We start from the raw sequence: 20,875 nt of genomic DNA on the forward strand, positions 1-20,875 counted from the left end.
ATGGGCGTACCAATGTTGGATTTGTGCACCCGTTCATGTGTTTTTACGGTGCCGGCGGGCGCACGTAAAAACGCCTATGCTCGTGGGAAAGAGCCCTTAGACAGCCACTGGAGCGAAATCTGTTCTATTTTGGGGCAATTAGTGCTCCCATCAGTCGCTAAAAGCCAGCGTCGCCCGCAGAAAATGAAAGTAAAACGTGGCAAAGCGCTTTGCCACATTCATGTGTGAGGGAGGCCTAAGGGTTATTTACACAAAATCTCTTGTGTGAGCTTTGTGTGTTGCCGGGAGGGGTATCATCACTCCTTAATGAGAGCGCCTAGAAGGTGGGTGAGGAGACTTATAAAGCCATGCAAATTCCACTGGGAAATTTATGCAAATAAGGAGATGGAACAATACTTCTGCAGCGCCACCTATTGGATGGCAACATATCTGCAAATCAATGTCAGACCCTTTATACAAGTCTTTATAACAATGATTGGGAATGGAAGACCAAAAGCCAGAATCCATACACAGACAGCGGGTTCTGGTTTTTTGCCCCTCATCAGTGTGCAGTAGGTTTCTGGCTTGGCTAGTGAGAGGTTTATGGTGTGAGTCGGGAAGGGTATCATCACTCCTTAAGGAGAGCACCTAGAAGGTGAGTGAGGAGACTTATAAAGCCATCCATGCTTATCTGGAGAATATATGCAAATAAGGAAGATGGAACAATACCTCTGCAGCGCCACCTATTGGATGGCAACATTCCTGCAAATCAGTGTCCGACCCTTTATACAGGTCTTTGTAACATTTCCCAATCATTGTTACAAAGAGCTGCAAGTGCAAACAAAACTTGCAACGTGATCTATTTTAGTGTGCATATAGGCACCATAGGAGACTATGGGGGTACAAATGCGTAGCCATTCCCCACAAAATTGCACAATGAACTGCACGATTTTACGGGGAAATTGATAACAGCGAGGACTAATTAGGTGGCACAGCCTTTTAAAATCATGGCGCAGGTGTGTCCCGCACCGATGTGAACGGTCCCCGGCAGCGCAGAAAGTATAGTAAAATGTGCAAAGACGAGCCCGATAGCGCAACATTGACAGCGCAGAAAGTCATGCTGCCACAAGTGTTTTTGCGCTTATGGTCGCCTGAAGCCGTCCTTATATGGACCTCTCTGCCCCCAAACATTGCCAATTCCGTCATTAACCTTTATTCCGCATTCGCTCCTTTCGGGACTTCTACTGGCCGTTGCACAAGTGCTGCAATATCTGCTGTCAAACAAAGGAGTGTGATCCATATCTAGATCACACAGACCCGTCCCTGCTCTGTGCACACCAAGACGATAAGAAAACTACACAGTGTTCCTTCAGCCCTTCCAATCCACTGTCTGACGTCTAAAGACATTCTGATTGAAGGCTGTACAGCTCCGATGTTGGAAGACGTCCTGCTCTGTTGTCGGGGGCCTCTCCAGCATGTCACATACCGCAGTACTGGCTCTAGCCAGCAGATGGCACCATTGTATAATGGCAGAAAGAGAAAACCCCCTAGGAAGCCCTGAATCCAAAATTGGATTGCAAAGGGTTAAAACTCACTAGTGACATATCAGCAGTGGATATAGTTTACACATTAGGGCTCCCATTCACTGCTCGTTCATCCTCATACTCAGGAGGGCAGCGTCACCCTCATACATGGGGTCACGGGACCCCCATTGTGTGAACAGTTCCCAGGGGTGGAGCCCACTCCTGGCAGACGTATATGCGATATCCAAAAATACACCATAAAAGTATAAGGTTGGAAAACCCCTTTAATCCCCGTGTAATGAGAGGGTCAAAAACATTCCAATATTACTTGTTTGTTTGTTTGTTTGTTTGTTTGTTTTTTTAAATCTTCATCCTTTTTAACAACCTCTGCTGGCTGTCATTGAATAGCAAAATCTGCCCTTATAGTGCTCACCGAGCTGTAAGGTTCAACAGGTACAACAGAAATGCGCACGCAAAATACGGAAATGTCAACGAACTCATTGAAATTAATGGGTCCTATTCTCCGCCTATACATCTGTGTGAAGTCGGCCGGAGGATCCATTCACATGGGCGTATTATGTCCGTATTTTTTACGGACATAGTATGGACAGTGTACATATATTGATTTGCATTGGTGTATGTAGATCAATCACGTAAAAAAAACAAAAAAACATAGCATGTCCTATTTTCATCCGTGTTTATGGATTGAAATCTTCTATTAAAGTCTATGGGATTGTGTAAGAATGACCCCCAGGGACACCCGCTGATCAGAGGGACTACAGTCGCTTCATTATGTGCACAGCGTCGTACATACAAGTGTGGCTGTGCTTGGAACTGCAGCTCAGTCACATTCACTTGAATGAGCTGCTGTCATTTAATGGAAATATCCACCCTGATAATGCACTGCTCAAGTCTACGGGCGACATTTGTGTGGCGCTGGTGTTGGACAATGCCATTTTGTAGAAGCCTCCTGGAGGCTGTGTGTGTGTGTAGAAGGACCTTTGAGCACGCCATCTCCATAGAGATTAACACAGGGCTAATCCCGCCCACAGTGGCAAGTCCTACAAGGTCACTAGCAGGTCTGTGGGGAGCGCATATTAGCCTCTTACTCTCAAGCTCAGTATGGAGCAATTCCAGCAACCTCATTGGTTCTGATTCACAATTCCAGCAACCTGATTGGTTGTTTGGGTTCCCTGATTCAACCTGATTGGTTGTTAGGGCCAGGTTTGAGAGTAATATAGATATATGCGTGGGGAGGATATAAAAAGGAGAACTGCGTTACAGGAGTTGAAAGGTGCTACAGAGAGGACATGAGAGCAGTGAGTGCTCCGCAGCACCCAGCAGAGGCCCAGCAGGCATAAGAGAGGACATGAGAGTAGTGAGTGCTCTGCACCACCCAGCAGAGGCCTAGCAGACATAAGAGAGGACATGAGAGCAGTGTGTGCTCCGCAGTACCTAGCAAAGGCCTAGCAGACATAAGAGAGGACATGACAGCAGTGTGTGCTCCACAGTATCCAGCAGAGGCCTAGCAGACATAAGAGAGGACATGAGAGCAGCGTGTGCTCCGCACCACCCAGCAGAGGCCCAGCAGACATAAGAGAGGACATTAGAGCAGTGTGTGCGCCATAGTATCCAACAGAGGCCTAGCAGACATAAGAGAGGGCATGAGAGTAGTGTGTGCTGTGCAGTACCCAGCAGAGGCCTAGCAGACATAAGAGAGGACATGAGAGCAGTGTGTGCTCCATAGTATCCATCGGAGGCCTAGCAGATATAAGAGAGGGCATGAGAGTAGTGAGTGCTCCACAGCACCCAGCAGAGGCCTAGCAGACATAAGAGAGGGCATGAGAGCAGCGTGTGATCTGCAGCACCCATCAGAGGCCTAGCAGACATAAGAGAGAACATGAGAACAGTCTGTGCTCTGCATCATCCAGCAGAGGCCTAGCAGACATAAGAGAGGAAATGAGAGCAGTGTGTGCTGTGCAGCACCCAGCAGAGGACTAGCAGACATAAGAGAGGACATGAGGACAGTGTGTGCTCCGCAGCACCCAGCAGAGGCCTAGCAGACATAAGGGAGGACATGAGAGCAGTGAGTTCTCTGCAGCACCTAGCAGAGGCCTAGCAGACATAAGGGAGGACATGAGAGCAGTGAGTGCTCCGCAGCACCTAGCAGAGGCCTAGCAGAGATAAAAGAGGACATGCCAGCAGTCAGTGCTCTGCAGCACCCAGCAGAGCCATATCAAACATAAGAGAGGACATAAGAGCATGGAGTGCTCTGCAGCACCCAGCAGAGGACTAGCAGACATAAGAGAGGACATGAGAGCGTTGAGTGCTCTGCAGCACACAGCAGAAGTCTAGCAGACATAAGAGGAGCCTGAGACCACGTGGTAGTGGCCATTCACGGCCTGTGATTAGAGTGCTGTCCTTATGCTGTGGAAGCACCACAGTAATAAGAGGCAACAAAAGAGCCTGGACAATGGGGGCCTAAGCTGGTGAGCCTAAAGGGCAAAAAAAAAGTCAGACCAAGTGGAATGAGAGGGAGGCTCCCTTACAGCAGGGGTGAGGTTTCGAAATAAATGATGGTGAAATGGATCCGAAACATTGAAAGCTGCCAGATATGTGAGGCTGGCCTACAGTGACGGATACACACCAAAATCTGCATATAACACAAAGATTTAAAAACCGCATACTATACAACTCTACATCAAATGCGGAGGTTCCCATTAAAATGAGGTATGACAAAATATGATATTTTTGAGAGCCTGTTCACGGGAAAGTTTTGCAAAAATGGCGACCTCTGACTTGTAGGATTAAATGACTTACTCTTCGGCAGTGAGCATCTGCAGTTCCGTGGGAACCGGGTGTAAGCCATTCTCCTGTACTGGCCCTGGGCAATAAGAGACAAAAAAAAACAGATCAGCGGCAAACAATAATTTACCAGCAACAATCAATGCGGCCCCTGAAATCACAGCTCAGTGGCCAAACTGTAGCGGGGGGATTAAAATAACTGTTGTGACTTTCCATGATGTTCTCAGTAAGAGAAACCAAGTAATCTTGTAGATATGATACCTTTTAATGGCTAACAAAAATACATGAGGTTATAGTGAGCTTTGGAAGCTGTCAGGGTCCTTTCTAAGAAGCCTGAGGAAGGACCCGGAAAGGTTCGAAAGCTCGCTGTAACATCATGTATTTTTGTTAGCCATTAAAAGGTATCATATCTACAAGATTACTTGGTTTCTCTTACTGAGAACAATCACATTTTGCTCTACTGGCTAACACCGTAATAAACTTTTTCGAAGTTACATTATCTACAGAATTCTTATGCTAAGCTAAGGGGCCTTTCAGAAGGGAGAACCTGTTGAGAGCAGATGCCTGATAGGTCGTCCAGGAACGATCACCGCTCAGTGAATGGAGGTGGAGCAGCCGGGGATCGTTCCATCCTGTCCGGCTCCATACACAGTAAACAGGCAGTCGTTCATAGATGAAGAACTGCCTGTTTACACGGGCAGATCCCTCGTTCAGTTTTCAGCATGAATCTGAATGAATGAATGATGTACAAAAGCCCGAAAGCCTGGTTTCGACACAACGATTATCGGTCAAAAGATGTATTTTGAGCAATAATAGTTGTGTGCATTTACAGGGCAAGGTGATCGCTCAAACGTTGAGCGTTCTCTTTGTGCTCCGAGCGGGGTATGCAAAGACAAGCGGGGTCGTTTGTCTTCTACATCCAGCTGTTCTCTGCTCGGAACGCTCAGCTGGTATACAGCTGAGCACTCCAAGCAGGGCATGCAGAACACAGCTCAACCGCTGTATTCTTCATACCCCCGCTGTTCACGGAGCGCTCAGCTGGTATACAGCTGCGTGCTACGAGCGGGGTATGCAGAACACAACTGGACCGCTGTATTCTTCATACCCTGACTGTGTTCAGGGAGCGGCATACAGCTGAAACAATTGTAACAGCTGTATCCCGCTGTGAACTCCTGATAAGGCTCATCGTTGTCTTTCAGCATGCTGAAAGAGAACGATCAGCGACTCGTTAATGAAAACTGCACGATGTCAGTGCACTTAGACACAACGATTCTCGTTTAAAACACGGCTTTGAGCGATATTTGAGCGAGCATTGTTGTGTCTAAATCAGCCTTTATGTACATGACCATATAATCGGTGTAGTCCGGATCCATGATAAGATTATACAGCGCCTCCAATATTCATATAAATGGGTGATAGAACATAAAATCACATCATACTCCTTCCAGGGAAGAATGCGAGGCAACCATGGCGGCATATTGAGTGCTTATGGATCTGTAATACAGGCCATAGAGACTGCATGTGCCGTCATTACAGGGTCGTTACACGAGTCCATAGTCTGCGCAGTATTTCACCTATTAGAATAGCAGTTTGTGCACCAGAGCTGCACTTCCTTTTAATGCTAGGGGCAAGAAGTTGGAACATACAGTAAGGCTTCCTACACACGGCTGAGCACGAAATCGTGCCATGAAACTCGTCCCGTTATCGCGGTCATGCGCGTGCGATTTACCAGCGGATGTGAGGCGTTTTTCTCTAAAAAAAACGCCTCCCATCACGTCAGGGAGGTAGCGTTTCTCTGCGGAGATTTTCAGCTGTGTCGGAGGATCACTTGGTAACCTCGCATCGCACTCGCATGAACATCACACGCCGTATGATGTGTTTTCCTGTCCCATTGAAAACCAAGGGGGCGATGCATTCCAAGGGATTACCCAAAGATCGGACGGCCCGCGTTTATTTATGCAGGCATAAAAATGGACGTTCACGCATTCATAACGCGTTGCGCATGAACAGGGACCGTTCGCTCAACAGGGGACAACCAAACAATGTAGGGAACGAAATGTAAAAGATTTATCTGTGGGTGTAAACTGGCCGAACACGCGAATGAGCAAACTCTGTCATCATTCGCTCAATTACCCGTTTCGTGTAAAGGGAGCCTTGTGAAATATGGACAGTTTTTGCAGTTGCCTGACAATGGTTTGTATCAAAGATCAAATATTGCATTACTGGTCACTGACCGAACCGCAGTTTAGAGCAAAGAGGCCGCAGTAAAGTGCAGCTGTCCTTTCCATGGGCATGTCAGAACTTCCCTGAGAATAGGACCTATCGGTTATTGGTAGAGATGAGCGAGCATACTCGCTAAGGGCAATTGTTCGATCGAGCATTGCCCTTAGCGAGTACCTGCCCGCTCGGAAGAAAAGATTCGGCTGCCGGTGACGGGGGAGAGCGGGGAGGAACGGAGGGGAGATCTCTCTCTCCCTCTCTCCTTACCCCCGCTCCCCCCTGCTCATTGCCGCAACTCACCTTTCACCCGCGCCGGCAGCCGAACCTTTTCTTCCGAGTGGGCAGGTACTCGCTAAGGGCAATGCTCGCTCATCTCTAGTTATTGGTTGTAGTACTATTTTTCCGGTCATCCACCAAGAATTACCTGAGACATTGTCGGGATTCTTTATAGACTTCTCCTGGCTAAATTTTTCGCCAAACAAACTCTTAAGAATGGCATTTGCAATAGGAAGCATCATGGCCGTGGATGCCGTATTACTCAGCCACATGGACAGAAAGGCCGTCGTTATCATCATGCCCAGTATGAGCCTGGAATAAGAGAGAAGTAAATTTACTCTGCAGGGTGTTTACCAACACAATATTTCATAGATTAGATTGCTGCAGACGGATATGTCCACTTATTAAATAGAGGTTTATTGCTGCAATGTATCTAAACTTTAATGTAACTTTGTAAAGTCTTGATTAAAAATCACCTACAGTTTAGTGTATGCAGCACCTATGCAGACCTACAGTAAGACTTCATAGTTTCAAGGTGGAAAAACAGTGTGTAGTCTGTACTACTCTACTGCTTCCTCTTCTAGCTAACTCTTCAGAGATGCCACAAATATAAGAGATCTTGTATGAATATGGCACTAACTAATGTCGGTTTATTCATGAAACTACTCTTTTACTAGCCAGAATTTACAAGAATATAACTATATTACAGCTCTCTATATACAAACTATATCTAATACTGTATAATACTACTCCCATGTACAAGAATATAACAACTGTAATACTGCCCCCTGTGTACAAGAATATAATTACTATAATACTGCCTCCTACGTACAAGAATATAACTACTATAATACTGCTCCTATGTACAAGAAAATAACTACAATAATACTGCTCCTATGTACAAGAATATAATTACTAAAATACTGCCCCCTATATACAAGAATATAACTACTATAATACTGTCCCCTATGTACAAGAATATAACTACTATAATACTGTCCCCTATGTACAAGAATATAACTACTATAATACTGCCCCCTATGTACAAGAATATAGCTACTATAATACCGCCGTCTATGTACAAGGATATAACTACTATAATACTGCCCCTATGTACAAGAATATAACTACTATAATACTGCCCCCTATATACAAGAATATAACTACTATAATACTGCTCCCTATGTACAAGAATATAACTACTATAATACTGCCACCTATGTACAAGAATATAACTACTATAATACTGCCCCCTATGTACAAGAATATAACTACTATAATACTGTCTCCTATGTACAAGAATATAACTACTATAATACTGCCCCCTATGTACAAGAATATAACTACTATAATACTGCCCCCTATGTAAAAAAGTATAACTACTATAATACTGCCCTCTATGTACAAGAATATAACTACTATAATACTGCCCCCTATGTACAGGAATATAACTACTATAATACTGCCCCCTATGTACAAGAATATAACTACTATAATACTGCCCCCTATGTACTAGAATATAACTACTATCATACTGCCCCTATGTACGAGAATATAACTGCTATAATACTGCCCCTATGTACAAGAATATTACTACTATAATACTGCCCCCTATGTACAACAATATAACTACTATAATACTGCCCCCTATGTACAAGAATATAACTACTATAATACTGTCTCCTATGTACAAGAATATAACGACTATAATACTGCCCCTATGTAAAAGAATATAACTACTATTATACTGCCCCCTATGTACAAGAATATAACTACTATAATACTGCTCCCTATGTACAAGAATAGAACTACTATAATACTGTCTCCTATGTACAAGAATATAACTACTATAATACTGCCCCCTATGTACAAGAATATAACTACTGTAATACTGCCCCCTATGTACAAGAATATAACTACTATAATACTGCCCCCTATGTTCAAGAGTATAACTTCTATAATACTACCCCCTATGTACAAAAACATAACTGCTATAATACTGCCCCCTATGCACAAGAATATAACTACTATAAGACTGCCCCCTATGTACAAGAATATAACTACTATAATACTGTCCCCCTATGTACAAGAATATAACTACTATAATACTGCCCCCAATGTACAAGAATATAACTACTATAACACTGCCCCCTATGTACAGGAGTATAACTAGTATAATACCGCCTCTATGTTTAAGAATATTACTACTATAATACTGTCCCCCTATGTTCAAGAATATAACTACCATAATACTGCCCTCCTATGTACAAGAAAATAACTACTATAATACTGTCCCCCTATGTTCAAGAATATAACTACTATAATACTGTCCCCTATGTACAAGAATATAACTACTATAATACTGCCTCCTATGTACAAGAATATAACTACTGTAATACTGCCTCCTATGTACAAGAATATAACTAGTATAATACCGCCTCTATGTTTAAGAATATTACTACTATAATACTGTCCTCCTATGTACAAGAATATAACTACTATAATACTGTCCCCTATGTACAAGAATATAACTACTATAATACTGCCTCCTATGTACAAGAATATAACTAGTATAATACCGCCTCTATGTTTAAGAATATTACTACTATAATACTGTCCTCCTATGTACAAGAATATAACTACTATAATACTGCCCCCTATATACAAGAATATAACTACTATAATACTGTCTCCTATGTACAAGAATATAACTGCTAAAATACTGACCCCTATGTACAAGAATATAACTACTATAATACTGTCCCCTATGTACAAGAATATAACTACTATAATACTGCCCCTATGTACAAGAATATAACTACTATATTACTGCCTCCTATGTACAAGAATATAACTACTATAATACTGCCCCCAAATGTACAAGAATATAACTGCTATAATACTGACCCCTATGTACAAGAATTTAACTACTATAATACTGCCTCCTATGTACAAGAATATAACTACTATAATACTGCCTCTATGTACAAGAATATAACTACTATAATACTGCCTCTTATGTACAAGACTATAACTACTACAATACTGCCCCCTATGTACAAGAATATAACTACTATAATACTGCCCCCTATATACAAGAATATAACTACTATAATACTGCCCCCTATTTACAAGAATATAACTACTATAATACTGCCCCTATATACAAGAATAAAACTACTATAATACTGCCCCTATATACAAGAATATAACTACTATAATACTGCTCCCTATGTACAAGAATATAACTACTATAATACTGCCCCCTATGTACAAGAATATGACTACTATAATACTGTCCCCTATGTACAAGAATATAACTACTATAATACTGCTCCTATGTACAAGAATATAACTACTATAATACTGCCTCCTATGTACAAGAATATAACTACTATAATACTGCCCCCCTATGTACAAGAAAATAACTACTATAATACTGCCCCTATGTACAAGAATATAACTACTATATTACTGCCTCCTATGTACAAGAATATAACTACTATAATACTGCCCCCTATGTACAAGACTATGACTACTATAATACTGTCCCCTGTGTACAAGAATATAACTACTATATTACTGCCTCCTATGTACAAGAATATAACTACTATAATACTGCCCCCAAATGTACCAGAATATAACTGCTATAATACTGACCCCTATGTACAAGAATTTAACTACTATAATACTGCCTCTATGTACAAGAATATAACTACTATAATACTGCCTCTTATGTACAAGACTATAACTACTACAATACTGCCCCCTATGTACAAGAATATAACTACTATAATACTGCCCCCTATATACAAGAATATAACTACTATAATACTGCCCCCTATGTACAAGAATATAACTACTATAATACTGCCCCTATATACAAGAATAAAACTACTATAATACTGCCCCTATATACAAGAATATAACTACTATAATACTGCTCCCTATGTACAAGAATATAACTACTATAATACTGCCCCCTATGTACAAGAATATGACTACTATAATACTGTCCCCTATGTACAAGAATATAACTACTATATTACTGCCTCCTATGTACAAGAATATAACTACTATAATACTGCCCCCCTATGTACAAGAAAATAACTACTATAATACTGCCCCTATGTACAAGAATATAACTACTATAATAGTGTTCTAAATTTACAAGAATATAACTGCTATAATACTGACCCCTATGTACAATAATATAACTACTATAATAGTGCCCCCTATGTACAAGAATATAACTACTATAATACTGCCCCCTATGTAGAAGACTATGACTACTATAATACTGTCCCCTATGTACAAGAATATAACAACTATAATACTGCTCCCTATGTACAAGAATATAACTACTATAATACTGCTCCCTATGTACAAGAATATAACTACTATAATACCGCCCCCTATGTACAAGACTATAACTACTATAATACTGTCCCTTATGTACAAGAATATAATTACTATAATACTGCCACTTAAGTACAAGAATATAACTACTATAATACTGCCTCCTATGTACAAGAATATAACTACTATAATACTGCCCCTATGTGCAAGAATATAGCTACTATAATACTGCCCCCTATGTACAGGAATATAACTACTATTATACTGCCCCCTTTGTGCAAGAATATAACTACTATAATACTGCCCCTATGTACAAGAATATAACTACTATAATACTGCCCCTATGTACAAGAATATAACTACTATAATACTACCCCTATGTACAAGAATATAACTACTATTATACTGCCCCCTATGTGCAAGAATATAACTACTATAATACTGCCCCCTATGTACAAGAATATAACTACTATAATACTGCTCCCTATGTACAAGAATATAACTACTATAATACTGCCCCCTATGTACAAGACTATAACTACTATAATACTGTCCCTTATGTACAAGAATATAATTACTATAATACTGCCCCCTATGTACAAGAATATATCTACTATAATACTGCCCCCTATGTGCAAGAATATAGCTACTATAATACTGCCCCCTATGTACAAGAATATAACTACTATTATACTGCCCCCTATGTGCAAGAATATATCTACTATAATACTGCCCCCTATGTACAAGAATATAATTACTATAATACTGCCCCCTATGTACAAGAATATAACTACTATTATACTGCCCCCTATGTACAAGAATATAACTGTTATAATACTGCCCCTTATAATAAAGGCGTTAGAAAACAGTTTTACCTTGCAGGCTGTACTCCCACCAATATGAGCACTTTCAAGGCGATTCTTCTGTGCAAATTCCACTGCTCGATAGCGGCGGCCATAAGAAGTCCACTAAGGAACAGAAAATTTGTATCCAAGAAGTACTGCGGACAGACTTTGCTGGAGGGCAAGATTCCCAGGAAGGGAAATAATACAATTGGCAGCATAGCGGTAACAGCTAGAGGCAGCGCTTCTGTGCACCAATATAAGGCCATGAGTAGGACCACATAGAGGCATTTTCCTTCCTGCAAGTACAACCATAATCATTGTGGAGAACGAGTGATATTACGAGAGGCTACAAATATCTGTATGGTGGCAGTGGGTTATATAATAGTAGACACAGCGCCACTAATCCACAGGTTGGATCTGGTACTGCAGCTCTGAAACAAGTATTTCAAGAATTGCACAGGGTCATGCCAGGTTATTAAACTAAGACACAAGCAAAGTTGTCACAGAGCCACCAAAAGCCTGCTGCAAACTTGTATGATAGGCCATGCCCCTTTTATACAATGCCACGCCCTATGTATTCCATAACTGTGCCCATCAGTAATCCCCTCACAGTAATAGGCAACCACTTAATTGTCCCAGTAGTAATAGTGTTCCCCTTAGTGGCCCCAGTAGTAATAGTGTTCCCCTTTGTGGCTTCAGTAGTAATAGTGTTCTCCTTAGTGGCCCAAGTTGTCATAGTATTCCTCTATAGTGGCCCCAGTAGTAATTGTGACCCCTATAGTGGTTCCAATAGTAATTGCGCCCTCCATAGTAGCCCCAGTAGTATTAGTGACTCCCCTAATGTTCTCAGTTGTAATAATGACCAACTTAATTGTCCCAGAAGTAATAAGGTAAAGTCCCCTGGTGTAAGCACCGAGTCATGACTGACACCTAGGATGAAGTCACATTGTTACGTTTTCTTGGCAGACTGTTTTTGCAGGGTCGTTTGCCATTGTTTGCCATTGCCTTTCCCACCCAGTAGTAATAGTGACCACCTTAATGTCCCAAGTAGTTATAATGTTCCCCTTAGTGGCCCCAGTAGTAATAATGTTCCCCTTAGTGGCCCCAGTAGTAATAGTGTTCCCCTATAGTGGACCCAGTAGTAAAAGTGATCCCCATAGTGGTTCCAATAGTAATAATGTCCTCCATAGTGGCCCCAGCAGTAATAGTGACCCCTACAATGGTCTCAGTTGTAATAGTGACGCCCATAGTGGCCACAGTAGTAATAGCAACCCCCATTACTAACTCCTATAGTAATAGTGTTCCCCTTACTGCTCCCAGTTTTAATAATAACTCCTATAGTGGCTCCAGTAATAATAGTGGCCTCAGTAGTAATAGTGCACCCACAGTGGACTCATTTGTAGTAGTGACCCCAATAGATTCCCTAGTAGTAATAGCAACCCCTATTACTAGCTCCAATGTTAATAGTGACGCCATAGTGGCCCCAGTAGTAATAGCAACCCCTCTTTCTAGCTCCAATGGTAATAGTGACCCCCTATAGTGGCCCCAGTAGTAACAGCAACTCCTATTACTTGCTCTAGTAATAATAGTGACTCCCATAGTGGCCCCAGTAGTATTAGTGCCCCCACAGTGGCCCCAGTAACAATAGCAACCCCTATTCATATCTCCAGTAGTAATAGTGACCCCCATTAGTAGCCCCAATCTTAATAGTGACCCCCATAGTGAACCTCCAGCCATCTGACAAGCATTTAACTCACTTGCAGTTCCAGTCTGGTGGCAGAGGCCGCCGCTGCTGTAATCAGACCTCTGACCTTTCTGCATCTGCATGCAGGAACACAGGCACCGAGGAGTGGGGGAGTGGAAAAGGCCAGGGGGATAGGGCCAGGGGGCTGCACTGATTATAGCAGCCACTGCTGTCCATCCGAAACTGCAAGGGAGTTAAATGCCTATTGGGTCGGGGAGGCGAGAAATGCCTCCTGCCACCCAGGACTGCGGGACAGCGCCCCAAATCCAGGCCTGTCCAGCAGAATGGTTGGGAGGCCTACATATGTTAAGCGGGATGGGAGGCCTACATATGGTAAGCGGGATGGGAGGGTCTTGTTACAGATTTTGCATTGGGGTCCAGCAGCTTCACGTTCCGGGGTGCTCCGAGCGTTTTCTATGGGACGACAGTCCTCACTTATCATTGCACTTGTTGCAGACTTTACCATCTGTCTTGTTCGTAACCAAAGGTTCTAAATTCCCATGGATAAAACATAATCCTCGCTAAAACGCGGTTTATTAACTAAATTGGATTATAGCCGCTTACTGACACCGTATTACATAAACATGGATTTAGAGAGCTGTCAGCGCCGCCGTGTTCCACGGGACGTGACAGCGGGGGGAACAATGCCAAATATTCTGATGATGGAAGCAGTTTATACAAGGGGGGTATTGTTCACCAGCACACTCCGCTCCCAGGAGGAAATTGGGACAATCTGCAGCTCGGAATCCAATTAGGATGGCAGGGAGCTTCATAGGGTGAAAACGGACAGCGCTTAATAAACCGACCTCCTTAAAGGGTTAACTGATAACTGCTTTACAGTGAAGCTTTACTTTTTTGGCGATGACCATGAGAATATATATACACTACTATGCAGAGGCGTAACCTGAAGCTTCTGGGCCCCACTGAAAAACCTGTAACAGGGCCCCCAACTATAATGCTTTATTCATAGTACTGGGCTCCCTATATGGAGAAGAGAGGCCTTATGGTCCCCCTAAGGCTCCTGGGCCCGGGTGCAACCGCATCCCCTATAGTTACGCCCCTGCTGCTATGAATTATGTGGGGTATGACTGACGGAAATGGCTGCATGGCGCGCTATTGTTTAGCTCTGCTGTCACATACACCCCCTGCTGTTATGGAAGTGGTACTGCAGGTCCTGGCATATCACATGAATCAGATGTAGAAGCCGGAGGGATCTAGCTATTAAAATGACCCATTTATGATAGACTCAGGCCTAGCCATCTGCTAATTGTTGCAGGTCCAGCGTTCACCAGGGAATATGGATGCTAGATGTATATTATGTATTATTACACTGAATGGCCACTTTATTAGAGACACCAGCTTTTTCATCATTGGCGATTCCATTCATGGAGATTAGACCAGTCACCCCTGAGTGCAGCATAAAATCACATGATGGATCAGTTTCAGTTTGAATCCACATTAGATGGGAAAATCCAACCATCAGAGTGACTTCCAATGAGGTAGGTGCTAGACTAGCCGTGTCAGGGTGTCACTGCCAACCGCGTGGGGTTTTCCTGTATAATAGTGCAAAGAGTATACAGAGGATGGCGTGATCAAGGAAAAATATCTAGCAAAAAGAGATCCCGTGGATGGAAACAACTCGTCAATGGAAGGGGTCAGAAGAGGATGTCAAGAATCGTTTTGACAGACAGTCAAGAGCAGTCAAATACAACACTTGTGCTTCAACTAACATATAAATGGACAACCTGGCACAGATGGGCTATAACAGCAGACAACCAGTTCCAATGTACTTGCCGGAGCGCCCAGACCCCTTCCATCAGCTGATTGTTGGGGGTGCCCGGAGTCAGACATATTGGGACATAGTGATGGCCTATTGATGGACTTTAAGAAGTCATCAATATTAAAGTCCCGTAAAGCCCCTTTAAGTGCAATTATAATCAGTACTGCTGAATCAACATGACTCCCACTGACTGATCTCACTATCTGTGACCACAACAACGAGGATAATCTGCCATTTGCATGGCTCCATTGAATAGCAAACAGTAATAAATGACCAATAAGTTAGTTTGTAGTTTTAATCGTCTAGATCCGAGTCAACATTGCAATCAGCTGAAATGACCCCAATCACACCAATCAATGTTGCACAAGATTATTGAGCAATGAACGGGAAGATTGAAACAAAAACTGAAGTTTTCTTCAAAGAAGAGAGCCATGTGACCTTGAGTCATGAACACAAATACCCCGGTCTCCATGATCGAAGGTAAAGCTCTCCACAAAGATAGAAGTTAACAACCCAACCATAAAAAACAAGTGTGAACCCTGGATCAGCCACAAAAACCCAACTCAGCCATTCTGGTGGATAAAGTTGTCGGATGGCGCACAAACATTGAACATAGTTTCCAGTCGGATTGGGTGAGAGTCATTCAATATCCATGAGCTTCTAAGAGGCTCAATCAACAGGTCCACAGTCGTCCTTCAGAGCTGCAAAGGTTCAATACGGTCCCTTAAACAAATGTTGTTTTTATGGCATCCACTATGTGGTATCAGTGACAGGATAAGTATTTTCTGCAAGGTAGTACAACTATGACCGTGACAAAAAAAAAATAATTCTGTTTATTATACGGGTCATTACAAATGTGTCAATACCAAAAAAAGTGAAGAGTGCGCAAAAAACGTTTTTTGTTTTCTTTTTCTCTATTTTATTTCACTTTTTTTTAAAGTCCCTTTAGGGGAATTGAACCTGCGATCCTCTGATTGCTCGGATACTGTACAGTGTGCTGCAGTGTATTATGGGATTTCTTTGCTAGTACTTGCTATGCCAGACCTGGAGGCTGCTGTTATGTCTCCAGTTACCATGGTAACTCCTTGGCCCTACACAATCTCATGATAAAGGGCCAATGATGCTACAGAAGATGCTCCCTCCCTCTGTTAACGCCTTCCAATTGGGGGTTCCAACATAGGATTTGAAAAAAAAATGAGGTTATCCAAGATGGACAATCCCTTTAAGCAGGTTAAAGGGGAAGGGAGGAGTAACTCTCATATTCTTCCACTTTTGTTAAAATTGTGAGTGTTCCTCTTCTAGTCTCTCGTGTGCCCTATGTTGCCCCACATGTAACATTTATGTTGTACAAGGCTGGCGAAGGGGTGTGCCTATAATAGGGGGTACAGTTGTACGGGTCCTGGAGCCTTGTGGGGTCATTGGGGCCCAGCAAATACAAGTTACGCCTCTGAGAGGCAAAGAGCTGGAGAGTTGAAAAATAGGCAGATGCCAGTAGTCAAGACTCGGGTAGCTGCCATAAGCAGCATGACGGGCAAAAAGCTGACAGTCACTTTGGCGTAACCTGACTCTTGCCAAACCTCAAGAGTGCTGTATTATGAGGCCCCCAAAGTAATGCTCAAAATAGTCCTGCATACGGCATAGGATAGACCATCAATATTGCCCGCGGGGGTTGGCACCCCTGCGGGTCAGCTGTTTGGCGAGACCAAGACACTTGCATGAGTGCTATAGCCATTTCATTACTTACATCCGGTTTTACACCAGCTCCTACTGCACAACTTTGTCGCAGTGTAGCAGTATATAGCGCTTTTACCATGCCAGCGCTAAGAACTTTTAGAAGGCCCGAGACTGCCATGGCCGCCCATTGGCATCACACAATCACATTGTAAACAGGCCAGTGAAACAATGGAAAGGGCCCCCTTAGGCTAACTACTTAGATGCCACAGTCAGCAATGACCGCAGCATTTAGGTCGCCTGCAGACGGCCGGGTCGGACCCGACTTGAGCATCTGCAGAGAGCAGCGCGGGCACTCACCTCTCCCGCGGCCCCGGCTCTTTCATGTGCCGGCTGCCGGGCAGCCGGCGCATGTGCAGAGCGGGGCCGGCGGCCGGTGAGTGACGTTTCTGTGCGGGGCCGCGATTTGCTTGCCGCACGAGATTTCACGCGGCCAAATCGCGGCCGTCTGCCTAGGATTACGTTTGTTAACGCAATCCTATGGCAGCTTCCAGGGGCGGAAATTCCGCCACGGAATTTCCGCCCGTCTGCAGCCGGCCTAAAGTAGTTAAACAGCCAGGATCAGAGAAAGCTCCGCCCACAGCCTTTGCCGACAGTTGTCAGCTGTCAGGAACAGCTAATAGCCACCGGCTTTCGAACCTGCTTCATAAAACCCTTGGATATATAGGCTGGCCTAGCTGTGTGCTTCCGGCTCCGTCCGTACTGAGAGCGGGACAGGCGATCAGCTGATTCAGCGGGGATCCCAACCGGCGGGCCGCAGCTGATCAGCTATTGATGACCTATCCTGAGGCCCGGTCATCAGTAGTAGAGTCCTGGAATACCACTTTAGTCAACGCCAGTTTTTGGCGTAAATTAAGCCAAAGGTAGCTCGTCGTGGGATTACTCTTAGGGAGTACTTCCATGAGCGTGCGTGGAGAAAAGAACCCGCAGTTTTCTATATGTTCATTCTCACTTTGGCGCGCGCATTTCGCATGTGCAAGAACAAAACGCAACATGCTCTATTTTGGTGAAAATTTGCGCACCAGAGGCACCATAGGAGTCTATGGGGGTGCGCAATAAACTACGTATGAACTGCGCAATTTCACCAAAATATTAACATACTGGGGACTAATTAAGGCTGTGCAGCCTTAAAAATCACAGCGCAGGTGTGTCTTGCGCCAATGTGAACGGTCCCCGTCAATGCAAAAAATACAGTAAACGCACGATACAATGACCTTCGCTTTGAAAAAGTTGTGCTATGGCGAGCGGCTTCCCGCAGACGTATTTGCGAATGAATTTGCACACCCTGACTGGGTGCACCCAATATGCAGATAATTCATTTTTATTTTCGTGCATGCGAAAAAAAACGCAGCGTGCTCTATTTTAGTGCACATTTCGTATCGAAGGCCCCATACCCGCGGAGTTGCGCATTATCCAGCGGAATTGCACGGGAAAAAGAATACTTTTTAAATTAGGCTACATAGAGTCTTAAATCACGGCATGGGTGCGTCCCGCGGCCGTGTGAGATATCCCTGCCCGTGCAAAAATGACAGTAAAATGTGCAAAAATGCACAAAAGCACAATGTTCACGGCGCAAATACGTCGCTTTATAGTGTGCGTTATTGTGCATACGCCCGTGTGAAGCCAGAGCAATAGTTTGAATACAAGTGTGGGAAGATGGGTCCCGCCTGATCCTCCCCGCACGCACTATTACCGCGCGAAAATCCCGATAGTGAGAACAAAACTACCGTGTTTCCCCGAAAATAAGACAGTGTCTTATATTAATTTTTGTTCAAAAAGGTTTAACTTTTTTACATGTATAGCTGCCTGGACAGTATTTAAATTGACTTTTTCAATTAACTGTTAGCAGGGCTTAATTTTGGAGTAGGGCTTATATTTCAAGCATCCTCAAGAAGCCTGAAAAATCATTTTGCATCCTCAAAAATTCAGGAAAATCATGCTATGTCTTATTTTCAGGGAAACAGGGTATTGAAATGAATGGTTTCGTTTGTCACATTATGCGTCCGTAATTATCATGGTAGCATAACGGGACAAAAACACGCCGATTTGTTTAAGCCCTTGCGTTTAATGCTCCCCTCCCCCCACACACATATTATTTACCGCCCCTCCAGCACACTTACCGAACTCCCGAGGTCGCTGGAGGAGTCAGTGTAAGGGTGACCGCACACGGGCGTAAGCGCAAAAACACTCGCTCCTGCGCAAAGTAAAGGTGCCTTGAAGGAATGGTTTTTTTTCCGCCCGTGCCTGCACAAACACTGAGCGTATCTGTGCAGGCACCGCTCGTTCACACGGGTGTATGCGCAATTGTGTGCGCAGCTTTTTGCTGTAACCGAGGCTTTTTTTGCACGCGTGTTGATATACTTATATACTGTACATTTTCTGCCTGCAGATTGCGTACGTGCGGCGTGCCGCTGATCGCCATGTAATATTTTGACATGTATGTGTGCTTAATATGCGCCAAGATATAACATGCTGCAATCTTTATTGCGCACGTATTTTGCACAATGTGTGTGAGCGGAACCTGGGAGCCATATTGGCAAACCATAAATTCGTATGAAGGTCCCCTAAGGCTGCAATTTTCAAGCACAAGTTCTGTCCGATGGCGAGATGGACAGAACTCGGACATGAATTTACAATGGGTTAATACACGGAGTCTTGATCGAAAAATCCCATTTTTGGGCGACCGTTGTTCAAGAATCAACTATTATTTGCTATGGCAGAAAAAAAAAGTAACACATCGCGCTCGCACGCCATGCGATTCGCATGTAAATGTGATACGTTTTTTACAATTTGAGGGCTCCTCACAGCTGTGTTTGCGCACGCAGGATCGGCGCATGCTAAACAATGAGAATAGAAGCTATTGACTTCAATGGGTTCGTTCTCATAAGCGCGTCCTGCGGGCGCCTTTTGTGCGCGCACAAAAAAAAATACGACCTGCCCGATTTTCCTGTGTTGGCTTCTTAGAAGTCTATAGGAGGTGTGCAAATACGCAAAGGGATGCGTGAAGCACTGCGCAAAACGCGCGGAAAGAAGACAGCTTGACCTCTTTTAGGGTCTATAGCCAATCAGAGGGAGTATCACGCACAAGTGTGAACCGACCCGGCGTGCGGAAATATCACAATAATTTGCGTAGACATGTGCGAAACCGGCTGATTACGTGCTCTTCAAACGTCGTTCATTCGCAAATGCGTGTATTTGCACAAACGCTCGTTTGAAGGAGCCCTTATCTATTGGAACCACGTGCGATTTTTTTTTTCACGTCTGTGCGAGACGCGTCTACATTCACGCGAATCGCGCGGTTATAATGTCAAAAGGCATCGCACACGCATGAAAAGTAGCTGAAAAAGAGCGGCGTAGGTCGGATTTTCACTGCCCAACATCGCACTTGCCCGTGTAATCCCAGCTGTAATATACCGGTCCCCTATAGCTGCCCGCCGTCGGAGGACAGGAGGTGGACGTGGCGCTATTACCTGCGGTGGAAGAGACAGCAGGATGGGGCACAGGACGATGGGAGTCGCAATCAGGACGACGTACTTCTTGGTGCACCAGAGCTTCTTGAGCAGCACGACAGGCAGAGACATTGTGAGGAGGGACTGGAGGAGTTGTGCAGCCG

The 20,875-nt window shown here is 43.8% G+C and overlaps 1 protein-coding gene across 1 annotated transcript in view; it reads right to left on the reverse strand.

Annotated features, from left to right (window-relative positions):
* Window positions 1-20,835, reverse strand: part of SLC13A3 (solute carrier family 13 member 3) — a 32,121-nt gene extending 11,286 nt beyond the window's left edge. The window contains exons 1-5 of the mRNA XM_066586042.1: window positions 20,733-20,835; window positions 12,038-12,303; window positions 6,981-7,115; window positions 5,225-5,265; window positions 4,323-4,380 (exon numbers count right to left, since the gene is read on the reverse strand). Coding sequence (XP_066442139.1) covers window positions 4,323-4,380; window positions 5,225-5,265; window positions 6,981-7,115; window positions 12,038-12,273 — 470 coding nt within the window. The 5' untranslated portion in view covers window positions 12,274-12,303; window positions 20,733-20,835. The remainder of the gene's footprint in view (window positions 1-4,322; window positions 4,381-5,224; window positions 5,266-6,980; window positions 7,116-12,037; window positions 12,304-20,732) is intronic.
* Between the last annotated feature and the right edge of the window lie 40 nt (window positions 20,836-20,875).

The sequence above is a fragment of the Eleutherodactylus coqui genome, chromosome 13 (genome assembly GCF_035609145.1).
Source record: "Eleutherodactylus coqui strain aEleCoq1 chromosome 13, aEleCoq1.hap1, whole genome shotgun sequence".
Taxonomy (NCBI): Eukaryota; Metazoa; Chordata; class Amphibia; order Anura; family Eleutherodactylidae; genus Eleutherodactylus; species Eleutherodactylus coqui.